General features: G+C 34.2%; 2 protein-coding genes across 2 annotated transcripts in view; both read right to left on the minus strand.

Annotated features, from left to right (window-relative positions):
* Positions 1–3,960: 3,960 nt before the first annotated feature.
* LOC108692147 (mediator of RNA polymerase II transcription subunit 15-like) lies at positions 3,961–6,124 on the minus strand. Its single transcript, XM_018200302.1, has 2 exons — positions 6,087–6,124; positions 3,961–5,132 (listed from the first exon to the last, which is right to left on the minus strand). The coding sequence occupies exons 1-2, from the start codon at positions 6,096–6,098 to the stop codon at positions 4,254–4,256; spliced, it is 891 nt and encodes a 296-aa protein (XP_018055791.1). The 5' UTR covers positions 6,099–6,124; the 3' UTR covers positions 3,961–4,253.
* A 3,768-nt stretch (positions 6,125–9,892) lies between these two features.
* LOC108692059 overlaps positions 9,893–12,353 on the minus strand; it is a 5,676-nt gene continuing 3,215 nt past the window's right edge. The window contains exon 4 of the mRNA XM_018200167.1: positions 9,893–10,588. Within this exon, the coding sequence (XP_018055656.1) occupies positions 10,151–10,588 (438 nt within the window). The 3' untranslated portion in view covers positions 9,893–10,150. The remainder of the gene's footprint in view (positions 10,589–12,353) is intronic.

A 12,353-nucleotide genomic window follows, 5' to 3' on the forward strand; every position in this document is an offset into this window, starting at 1 on the left:
TGTAGATAGAGCGGACTCAACTGAGCCGAAAATCCTCTACATTTTCTAATTTTCTCAATGGTTAACATGCCGATTGTCATGCGCATCAAATAAATAATTATTGACGAAAAAGGATAAAATCATGAGGCAGAATATAAAGAATTAATTCTTTATATTCTTCCTCATTTTTTTATCTGACGCGCATGACAACTACCATTAATAATAAAATGGATTGCTTTAACGGGCGTAACATTTGCTTCGCTTATGCACTTTAAAATGAGACGATCCTTCAGATTACGATGCGCCGATGAGAAATGATGGGGTTAAAGAAAGATCCTTGATTTAAATTTTACTTGTAGCTTCATCCGTGGATATCATCGCCGGACAGTGATTTATAAAAAGTAAGAAGATCAGTTGACAGCGATAATTTTTCAACGAGTTTGGGGAAACATTCGATATCCATTAAGTGAGTGCAGCACTTACTCGACCCCTTTTTCACTTTCGTTGATAACCTTGATCCGCGTGAGTGTGGTTAAATAATAAAAAAATCATGTAACCTTAATCGGTGAGCTCAAATATTCTGTCGAGCATCGTACATGCAGGATCTTTTATTCGTTTTGTCGAAAACATCTGTTTAAAGCCGACAGTACATTTCGTTCATTTCGATTTGATTTCGTGATTCATCGCAATTAAATTACTGTAGACATTTTTTTTTTAAATTACATCCTTAATAAATTGCCACTTAATATTGTAATGTGAAATAGATTTAATTTAATATCTATATAAAAAAGGCAGCATGAGTTTTTTGCATTTAAGAGAAAGAAAGAGAAGCGATGATTTGTTTTAAATGATGATAAAAGACTATGTTAAATTTGCCAACAATTTATCCCGATAATTACGTGAATTTGTATAGTCATGATCTCTTTTAATATAGCAAAGTATAATTTAATATAAAAGTAAAATGAAGATAAACATTGTATTAATCTGATTGAATTAATCTGACATGGGTGTGCGATGTACTGCTCGTTTAATTCATCAATTTAAACATAGGATACTCCAGTCACGATATAGTTGCAGTTATCGCAAGTGCTACGTGCATGCTTTGCAAATCGAGTGTTAATGTCGTTAAATAACGACGCAATTTCACGCATCGCGTTAAATGGCCCTGCGTAATTAGTTATGCCTTATGATAAATTGACACAATCGAATGAGAGGAGCGATTTTTTCTACGGCTGTATTTCGTTGAATATATCATGTTTCCCTTCATTTCTCAAATTTCAATTTAATGAGGAATCAAATAATAATAAAAATTCAATGAAACCAGTCATTTTTTTCCTCTTATCAATTTTCCACAAAAATGCTTGATAGGTAAGTGATAAACTGTCAAAGTCAGAGACGGTAATTAAAATTATAATGGATCAGCGTAGGATGTGTCGCGATTCGGTTTTCGCCCATGGCGATTCGCCTGTTCGCTCAGATTCCAGACCGGTCTCTCTGTTAAAAGTGGACCGGTCTTTTGTGCGTACGTAATACGGGGCGCGATTACGAGATGCCGCATAGTGACATTGGGCGCGGTTCTTTGACGGCCGCGGCTGCAGTCGCGTTTTCTGTTCGGTGAAAGTCGATTCGCGAATGCGAACCACTCTCCTTCTCGTTTCTTCTTCGTTCCGCTGCACTCCGTCTTAACTTGGAGAGACGAACAGAGAGAAAGAGAGAGAGAGAGAGAGAGAGATGCCGCTTTTTTACGACATTGTAATCCGAATTACTGTTACTCTTTTCTTTCTTGAAACTTCTGTTTTATTCGAGGAATGACCGATGTAGTTCCTGGACGACGTGTCTCTGCAAATAATAGCTTAAGTCTTACATAATCTTTCGTAATAAACGATGCAAACAACATCGTAATACTTGAATTCCAATTGATTTATATTAAAAATTTATGTTAGCCAAAATTTTTTTATATTAATTATATGTTATATGTTGTTTAAGCATTTGCGTCATATATAAAATAAAAAAGTATACAAGAAAAGAACGATTTTGTTGAAATATTCAAAATAATTAGCTAGAGATATAAATCTAAAAGTAATTTTGTTACACTATCAAAATAATATATAAAACGTTGAAACTGGTTGTTATACAATGTTAAAACTTTTTGTAACATTGCGAACTTTTTGTTCTCATCATGCTTGAGTTTCCTACATAATTATTTTGATGATCCAACAAAATTATTTTCAGATCTGTATCTATCTAAATTATCAGAGATTTCAACAAAAAGGAACCAATGTTTTTCCAAGAAATGGTTTTATTCAAGTGAGTGTTCTATTAAAAAGAAAATTCTTTTATTTAAAAAATAAAATATTTTACATGATTTATAAAAAAAAATACACAAATATTTTATTTAAAAAACGATAATTACCAATCTTGATGCGTTTATATTTTTTTTATATTCATATACTTTCTGCATATTTACTATTTCTTTTGTGTTCTTATTTTTGTTAGTGCAATAAATAATTATAAATAAGTTGGTTATTAACCAAATAGTTATGACATAATTTAAAAAATTATATATAAAAACATGTTCTTTTACTTGATTTTACCATGTCAACGATTTTTACGTTAAAAAAGCTATTACAGTAGTAAACATCGCTCACTGGGCAGACATCTAGTGCGCGTCTACTTGCCTGATCCATTGACCTTTACTACTTACTCTGTGAAAAGAGATTTCGAAACGAAACATTTTTCATACTATTTCAAGGATTCTACATATCAATATATAAGTTTTCTCAATAATAAAAAATAATCTTTTTTATCATAAACATTTTCATTTTCATTGAAAAAATTTAAATATTACGCAGAATATAATTTTCTCAAACGTAAAATATTTCGTTCAATAATTGATATAATTTCTGTACATGTTACGGTTGCATATAAACATACCCTTTTCAAGAAAATGCGACGACGATAATGACATATTATAAAAAGGCAATTCTTTTTATTTTAAACTGCCAATCAAGAGTGAAATGAAGACATTCCAAAGAAGACGGCAATTACCATGTTTTTACGATTTGTAGACTAATGATCGTAATAATGATCTTCTTTTCATACCGTTAAAATTATTTACGCATCGCGCGTAGCCGAAGGTCGCCTTACGTGCATGCGTGTATTATACATGCATACGTGGCGTGTGTTGCGTAAAGACGACGACAGGGGCCCGGTGCGCGTAACAACAGGCCCGACTTACGTAATAGCGAACGCTGGATGGATTGGGCTCCAACATGACAACCGATCAACTCGTTGATGACATTGATCGATGCACATCCAGAGTTCGTCGCTTTTACTTGATGCGCACATGCCAATTTTTGTGGCATGCGTGCGACCTAAGATAATCAAACGTAATCAATTAGGATATATTGACTGTCTCGTCAGCGGTTGTCTCTCTTATCATTTCGGCCAATTACACTTTTTTACTTCGTGTTTTTCGGTTAAAATAAATGCTAGTATTTATATCGATTCTTATTTCAAGACCGTTTTAAGTAATGTCTTAAAATGCTGATGCTCAGATTAATTTTGTATACCTTACTTAAGTTTTAAATATAAAAGTTAGTTTTAAATATAAAAACGAATTATGAATATCGCCCAAAATTGATAGATGTCAATCGCAGAAATTTTATGAAAAAGTATTATTAGATTAGTGAAAAATTGGTATAATAGAACCCGATTTATGGTTTTCTAATCATTTTCAATAATTTTTTTCACGCAATTCTAATAGTATTTTTCATAAGTTCCGAAATAGCCTGAAGAAATTGACCAATTATAGTCATTATTCTTTTCTCTCTCTCTCACACAATCGATTATGTAATTGATCAGTTTTCATAAAGTTTAAGGCTTATTGTGTTTCGGTATTAAGGAAACAATCGAAAAGAAATAAGATATGCGTATATATAAGTAACTCATGGTAAACAATTTATTCTAGTTTTTGTCGTCAATAATCTTAACAAATAATACGCATGGAAAAAAAACACAGCTGAAAACTTTACTGATTCAGCAAATCTACAGTCGTAATATACAAAACAATCAATTTTCTATGTAACAAAGTAACAAAGTTGACAGCTTGTATATATAGCTTGTATATAATAACATTATAACGATTTGTTAAACCTTCTTAATTATAGATGTTGAATTCGCGCAGTAAGTTATAGGTTTGCTGCACCACCCAATTTATTTATTTATTTTTTTCCGTGCGGAGAAATAATAATTCGAGGTAGATACGAGTGGATTTACGTCAATGCGGCGGCGGGGGTATAAGTCAGGCCGTTGAGGGGTGCAGTGTAAGCGAACGGCGAAGAGTACGCGGCGCTATACGCGGCGTAAGGGTAAGTGGGATACGTGGCTATCGCCCTGGCAGCAGCTGGAAGACCGATCAATTGGGGATTCGCGACTTGTTGTCGCTCGATTTGTCCAGCCGTTGATCCGACAATTCGTGTGGATTGTTGCGCGGTCTGTTGTTCCTGCTGCTGCTCTTGTGGTTGATGATGTTGAATCTGTAATTTCGACGACCGTCTCTGCTGCTCCTGCAGCTGCTGCAATTGTCGCAGCTGCTGTTGCTCTTGTTGCTGGTGCTGTTGCTCCTGCAGCCGCTGCAACTGTTGCAACTGTTGACGTTGGATCTCTTGCTCGCGCGTCGTTGGTTTCGCTTTTAAGGGACCCGACCGGGTATCGAGTACCTCGACATCGGAATCGGGCCCGACGGCAGGAATCGACGGTGCCGGGGCAGCGGCGGATGCTGTCGGTATGGTAATTGGAGTCAACGCGGCCGGTCTGAGCGGTAATACTGGTGCGGCGATCGCGGCAATCACTGGTTCTCTGCTGACAATCGCGTTGAAGCCGTTGATCGGGTCCGCGGTGTATTCGACAATGCGACGCGTACCGTCGGCCTCGATCAGACTATAACTGCCGCGTACGATATCGCCGTTGCGGGTCTCATACTGAGCCTTCGAGTCACCGGTCACCGCATCCTGCACGTCATACGCGAAGCTGTACTGTGGCGCTGGATCGAACTCCTCCAGCTTCGCCAGAGGCACCACCGCTGCTGCCGCTGGCACGGCAGGCACCACTGCCCCTCGAGCGAGCATCGCCAGTCCCAGAAAGAAAAAGAACTGAAAATCAATATGAAATCAGCAATACTCCAATTATCTTGTCGAATCTCTGGGAGCTTTCTTAGCAGAAAGCTGCCTTATAATCTTAAGACAGTGTCTTAAGTCTTATATCTTTAGTAGCGCATAAGAACTATCTTATGATTTATGTCTTAAAATGTATATATATATGAAGTACCTTTAAGATATAAGTCATAAGACAATTCTTGTGCGTTACTAAAGACATAATGGGCCTTCTATTGTATAATAAGCCATTAGTCATAAATCAGAAGTCAGAAACTAAAAATTAACCAATCACAATCGTTAATTTTTAGCTTTTGATTTATGACTAATGGCTTATTGTAGAAAACCCATAAGACCCAGAAGACCCATAAGACCCAAAAGACCCATAAGACTTAACAAGACATTGCGTCTTAAGATTATAAGTCAGCCTTTCTACTACAGCCTTAAGAGCGGGAGCACCGAGTCTTGCATAACGTATGCAATACGTAAATGAACTAAGAAGAGTCCTTTATTTCCTTCCTTTCCATGAAACAAAAGATTCTAATTAGTTGATTTTCTTATATCTTATACGTTATGTTCTGCATCTGTTCTCCAACCTTAAAACACTTTAGCATTAATGCGTATTTTATAGTAATGTTACACAAGATCTGTGTTCGGTTTTGACGCTCACGTGTTGTAAACTTCATTCCATCTTTTTTCCGTAGTAATGTATGATGCAAGCAGTAAAGATAGAATGAAGCTACAGCACATAGGAGTCCAAATCGAACGTAGTCGAGATTTTTTTACACATGCGCGGTCATTGATATTCAATGATAATTAAAAAAATACTTAAATAAGCCTGGGACTCGATTAACTTAAAATACAGTCTTTCGGACACAGTCATTTCAAAGGATAGCTGAAAAAAAGATTCTAATGCTTGAGTATCTCTTCCAGCTTCTCTCTTTTCTTCCTTACCGTGTTGACCATGTTTGTGTGCAAGAGGATCACCAGAAGAGGACTGATGCCTCGGGGTAAGATTGTCCGTACTTTTATACGTCGTCGCTTTTGTGTCATCTGACGACGATGATGCTCCCTACAGCCACCTACGCCCCACCTAATCATTGCTTCTGTCTCCTTCTTTCTTTTTCTATGTCTTCCTCTCAGAGGCCGTACGGTGACCTCCGTGATGATCATTGCGATGTACAAGGAGGTCCGACCTGCGGTTGTACTAATGTACGCGCGCTTATATGTTTCTTCATATCACCGCTGTCCATTCGTACACGCGACTTGGATGCCAATATACCGAAGACTCCAGACCTCGAGGTCATTCGACGAAATCGTGAAATTGTGTACCTCAATACGAACACGCTGCAAGACCCTCATTCTCTTTTTCCTCGCCTTTCTAGCTGTCGATAGGACAATTATACACACCTAGGAAAAATAATATATACGGAGTCTATAGCTTAATCTACAATGTGCTCTTTGCTTCCTATGGCCGGTATTCAAGTTGATTCTTACATTCTTAAGTGCAGTCTCAAGATGTTACAAGAATTACAGAATCGTATTATCTTAAGACGATCTTAAAATAAGAATTAATTACGAACATGGCCTATTTCTTACTTTTTACTAAACTAATAATTAAAAAAATGGTAATTGAGAGTTTTAATACACAGTAATTAATGTAGATGTAAAATGCATTATGTTTGAAAATATAATTGCACTAATTATTGCGTATTAAAACTCTTAATTGCCCGTTTTTTAATTAATTATTAGTTTAATATCTCGAGAGCTCAATCTGTATTTTTCTTTGTTTATTTACTTTTTACTGTTTTTTACTTCTTGTTTTTTATTCTGTTTGTTATTCTGTCGTCGTTTTCTGTCGCGAGATAAAAGTTAACGGATTTGGGAAGAAACAAAAAGCAAGTGATAATAACGAAACACGATTGTCGTTCGAACGACTGCAAAGACAAAAAAAACAAGAGACAAAAAGCAAGAAACAGGAATCGAAAAGCATATTATACAGATTAGGCTTTGTACAGATTTAGCTTTAGACTTTAGAAGCAAGATGCAACTCATATATGTATATTCGAATTGAAGGAAATTTTCTCGACAGCAAATTATGTGACATTTCGACAGGAAAATGCTAAGAGTAGCAATTTAAAGACGATATTATAGATGAAGACATATAACAAAAAAGAAACTACATAACATTAAATATAAGGTTGAGAAGTAACGCGTTATTTATAACGCGATGTTACATTTTCATTACATTTTTTTTGGGAACGATTTGCTAACACCGTTACTTTTTTGTTAGTAACGAAAAAGTAACGTTACATTTTCTTTAGTAACGGTAACAAAATTGATCCCATTATTCTTACTTTTTTATGGGTCAGCCATCACGAATAAGATTATAGATACTAAATAAACAAAAGACTTCTTGCCTATTTTTGTTTAATTCACTATCCTCGTTTTAACATAAGAACACTAAAAACTAAAATATCTATAATAAAATATCATAGAATTAAATATAAGTATGTAAAAAATTAATAAAAAATATAAATGTTCGAAGATAAATATCTTCCTAAATATCTTATGTTTAATTTATATTCTGTCTTAGCATTCTATTTTAGAAGCCTATTTTAATACTTAAAAAAATATAATTATATGTGTATACAGGAAACAGATTATTTATTGATTTTGATGAAATTAGGGTCATTCAATGCATTTTTGCACGAAATAAATGAATTTAACAGAATTCCTTATCTCAATAGTCAACTTTAATCAATTTTGATTCGCCGGATTGAGCGACACTTATTTTTCTGTCAGATTCGTTCATTTCGTGCAAAAATACGAACCCTAATTCCATCAAAATTGATGAGTGAGCCCGTCTCTTCCATAATTACAAAAAAAAAGTAACGAAAAGTAAGAATTTTTATCGTTACTTTTAAATTGCTTTTTAGAATCTGTAACAAGTTATTGGGTTGTCCGAAAAGTTCGTGCCGACTAATCTATATAATTTAATAAATGTATACTAAAATTTAAATTTTCTGCGTTTAAATTTTCCTTCAACATCGGCACGAACTTTCCGGATAACCCAATACTTTTTTACTGCAAATAATGATAACGCGTTACTTTTAAGTAATTTCCCAATCCTGAGTAAATATTATTCTATAACATTTTCATTCAATATATGATGATTTTTTTTTTAAATATAACTCTTCTGTGATAATTTTTCTGAAAGGAAGAAGTGTTTTTAAAATTACCAGCTCCAATGTTTAGAAAAGGATGAACAAACATGTTGCCTAATATATATACTAAACCTGATATGAGCGAGCAATTGATAACCGAAATACGCATAATCGTACCCAATGCACGTATTCATACGTGTTGTGTGCCAATATGTCAAATACAGACATTCTATCAAGGCTGTTCGACGAAAGCAACAGAAGACGGCCACACATGTAATCGATTGAATTTTATTATACATTCAGTAGGAGTAATGCTAACACGAGTTGTGCTAACACGAATCATATACTATTGTGTTAATTGCCATTTGCGTTAGTTGTTGTTAGTCTATAATAATTATAATTCTCACTTATATTTCATAGCAATAGTTGTATGTGCTGTCTACATACGTTCTTATCTTGAAAGTGTCGAATATATCTCAATTAAAAATGGACAAACGTGAAGATTTTTTTAAACATTTTTGTAAATCTAATATTTTCTTAAAGATTAAAACTGTACATATTTGTAATATTTATACTTGAAGTTGCTTCAAGCAATCAATTTCGTATCAACAAAAACGTATTTCATTTTTAATAAAATAATCTGAAGCAATAATTTAATTTTATTAAAAAAATTATGTGCAAAAGGTCACTTTCGTCATTTTTATTTCTTTTACTTTTTTTATTGTTATATATAATCGAGATTACTTCTATTTTATTTTTTATTTAGAATGTATATTCGGATATAATTTAATAGCCGCCATCAAGACAAACTTGGCAATCTATATAAAATTATTCATCAACTAATACGTTATTAATTTTTGAGAGAAAGCAATGACCTTTTTTGAAAAAGAAAATTTTTTAAAAATCTTATGATTACAAAGGATATCAAAAGTTATATGAATCTTATTTTACTATTTTACTTGAAAGATTTTTTTATTTATATTTTCATTTTGCTATTATATAATTAATTAAATTTGCAATAATACGTATTTCTTAGGGATTCCTATGTAATATGTAAAATATAAATATCACAGTATAATATATATTTCATATAAACTTGTCACTTGTAAGTTTGCGATATATGTGTGTATATAATATGATAATCTGTAAACTTTCAGTTATATTCACAAAAGAGAGTTTATGACCCGATTTGCGAAATTTACATGCCATTATATAATTTAACAGCTTTATTCGCATAACATTAATTCGTTCATTGTAACTTGTTTTGTATAAACTCACGAAAAATTTATGAAAATACAAATTTATGAAATACGCTTCGCGATAACGTTCCAAAGATGCAATTAAAATAAAAAGGTCGACACGTAATCTACTAATAGCAAAGTCATTATGTCAAGATAAAATTAATTCACAGTTTTGTAAAAAAAATCTTTAATAAAAATCTATACATTAACAATTAACGATTTATGTAGCAACATCACATACATTATATATAGTGTGACTAGTTTTCTGTGACTGTGGACGAAAAAAAGGTTTTACTAAAATATCTAAAAATTTAGCTAGATATAGATATTTGAAAATAATTATGTAGAATGACAAAACTTTTTTGCAGCATTGTTCATCATGCTTGAAATTGTTGCTTATTTAGATTGTGCAATCCGGAAAACAAGTTGATATTACTTGCCATTATTTTAACGTCATTTTGATATTCAAGACATCATTTTGACAACAAAAACAATAAATATGGTAATATCTGCTTGTTGGGAATCATTTTTAAATTTTTATCTAGCTAAATTTGTACTTTAGTAAAATTGTTCTTTCTGTGGACTGTTGTGTCATTCATTATCACATCCTTCAGGGCTGATAAACAAGTGGAGGCGGGGCGACCTCGACGACGGGTTTCACCACTGCCAGGGGTTCTCGACGGACCACAGCGTTGAATCCGTTCACAGGATCAGCTGTATACTCGACGATTCGTCTGGTACCATCAGCCTCGATGAAACTGTAACTGCCGCTAACGATGTCACCATTTCTGCTTTCGTGCTGACTCTTCGCATCACCAGTCAATGTATCTTGGACATTATAGGCGTAACTGTATTGAGGATGAGGATCGTAATTTGTGGTATCAACTGCAGCAACTGGAAAAACCGGTTGTGCGGCCAAGGTAGCTGGAATGGCTGGTACAGCTGGACCAGTTGGAACAGCTGAAACAGCTGGAATGGCCGGGAAAGCTGACGATGGTATGACCGCGCCTCTGCATATCGCAAGCACTGATACAGCCAAGATTGTTAACTGTAATGTAATATCAAGTATTTATATAATGGTCTCAAATATTAACGGAATATATCTCTATAAGTACAAACTCAACAAACACAAAATTACATGTAATATACCTGTAGTTGTAATTTCCCACTCAACAATATATACTGTAATGTAATAATACTGTAACACACATGTGTATATTATTAATTATATTGTTGAGTGAGAAATTACAAGTATGTTACATGTAACTTTGTGTTTGCTGGAAAGTTGCACAAAAGTTGCAGCAACATCGCATGTTACAGCAATATATATATTATATATATATACACATACATATATACATATATATTTTGCAGCGATATTGCTGCAAATTTTGTGCTGTATGAGTAAAGTATAATAGAAGACTGCCCGAGAAATATTCCAAATTTATAATTGATTTTGATGTGTAAAATTTGTGTGCAATCCTTTAGCATACCTTGACGGCCATTTTCTGATTAATATGATTTTGTGTACCGGTAAACGTGTCGCAAACAAGACTGATGTTCGAACAAACGGTGACAAACGTATTTATAGCAGCATCGGGGTGGTCAGCGGCTCATCATATTCCTCATTGCATCGCAAGCAGTCTTCGAAGTAGCGTAGTACGTGATGCGATGACAGAAGTTTCGCTCTCGATTTATGATTCGCCGATATACATACCGTGTGTATCGGACGAGGAAGAAAGAAAGTTCTGAACGCCGAATTGGCCGGTTTATTAAATTCCTCACGGCATCGCTTAATCGCGCTCACCATTCACGGAATGTCTCGGGAGTCGCGCGTTCTGATGCAGTCCATGGAATGTTAATTTTATTGCATAAACGCTACGAGCACGTGAATACATTACGGTCGTCGTTTTTCTTTTTTTTTTTTCGTAAACGAAATTATTTAAACGTTTTAAAATACCTTTTTTTCTGTAAAAGTTATAGCATTTATAACGCGACGCATGCGAGGCGTTAAGAGTGATGCAAAAACCAGTTTCGAACATAATTGTATGGATTTTGACGAGGGTGTACGTATAATATATATAATTTCAGCCACAATTCCATACCGCAATTTCAGCGGGAGATTTTCGAAAGCAGATTTAAAGATAAAAAAAACGACGTGTGTGATTTAACGCCGAGCGTTTTTCGAGATCGGGAAGATTACGTAGCTGCGAGGCGTGAGGAAACGAGATGAACGTGACCAATAATTCTCCTATGCAACAGCATACACTGGCAGTGCTTTCACCCTTGCGTAATTCTGGCGATTTTGGTACTGGCTATAAGTATAACGCTTCCGCCACGTCGCGAGGTGACGGACCGAGAATATCAATAAATGTGAGGATGATTCATTTTCAGAAGAGTCCTGTATTTTGTCTTCGGATGACGACATACGTCGCATTCGTTAATTTTTGTGACACGAGGATTAATCTTTCATAACTGGCGTTATGAAAAAAATATTACATATGGAAGCTCTTTAATTCATAATTAGTAATAATGTATATTATGAGTCCAATGGACTCATCAGTTAAGAATTAAAGAACTATTCCATGACAGCGTGAAATCGTAATAGCAAGAGCATGGAATCTTGCATAACACATAATGCATAAAAAAATGAATCAATCAAAAGTCTTTCGTTTCCTTTCTTTCATGAAATAAAAGATTCTAATTCTTTATTTATTTATTATTAATTTATTAATATTATTAGTCTCTTTCTATTTTGTCTTTGAAATAATTATCTGAATAATAATTCGAAAAGGAGCATTTATTTATATATT

The sequence above is a fragment of the Atta colombica genome, unplaced genomic scaffold (assembly GCF_001594045.1).
Source record: "Atta colombica isolate Treedump-2 unplaced genomic scaffold, Acol1.0 scaffold107, whole genome shotgun sequence".
NCBI classification, from domain to species: domain Eukaryota; kingdom Metazoa; phylum Arthropoda; class Insecta; order Hymenoptera; family Formicidae; genus Atta; species Atta colombica.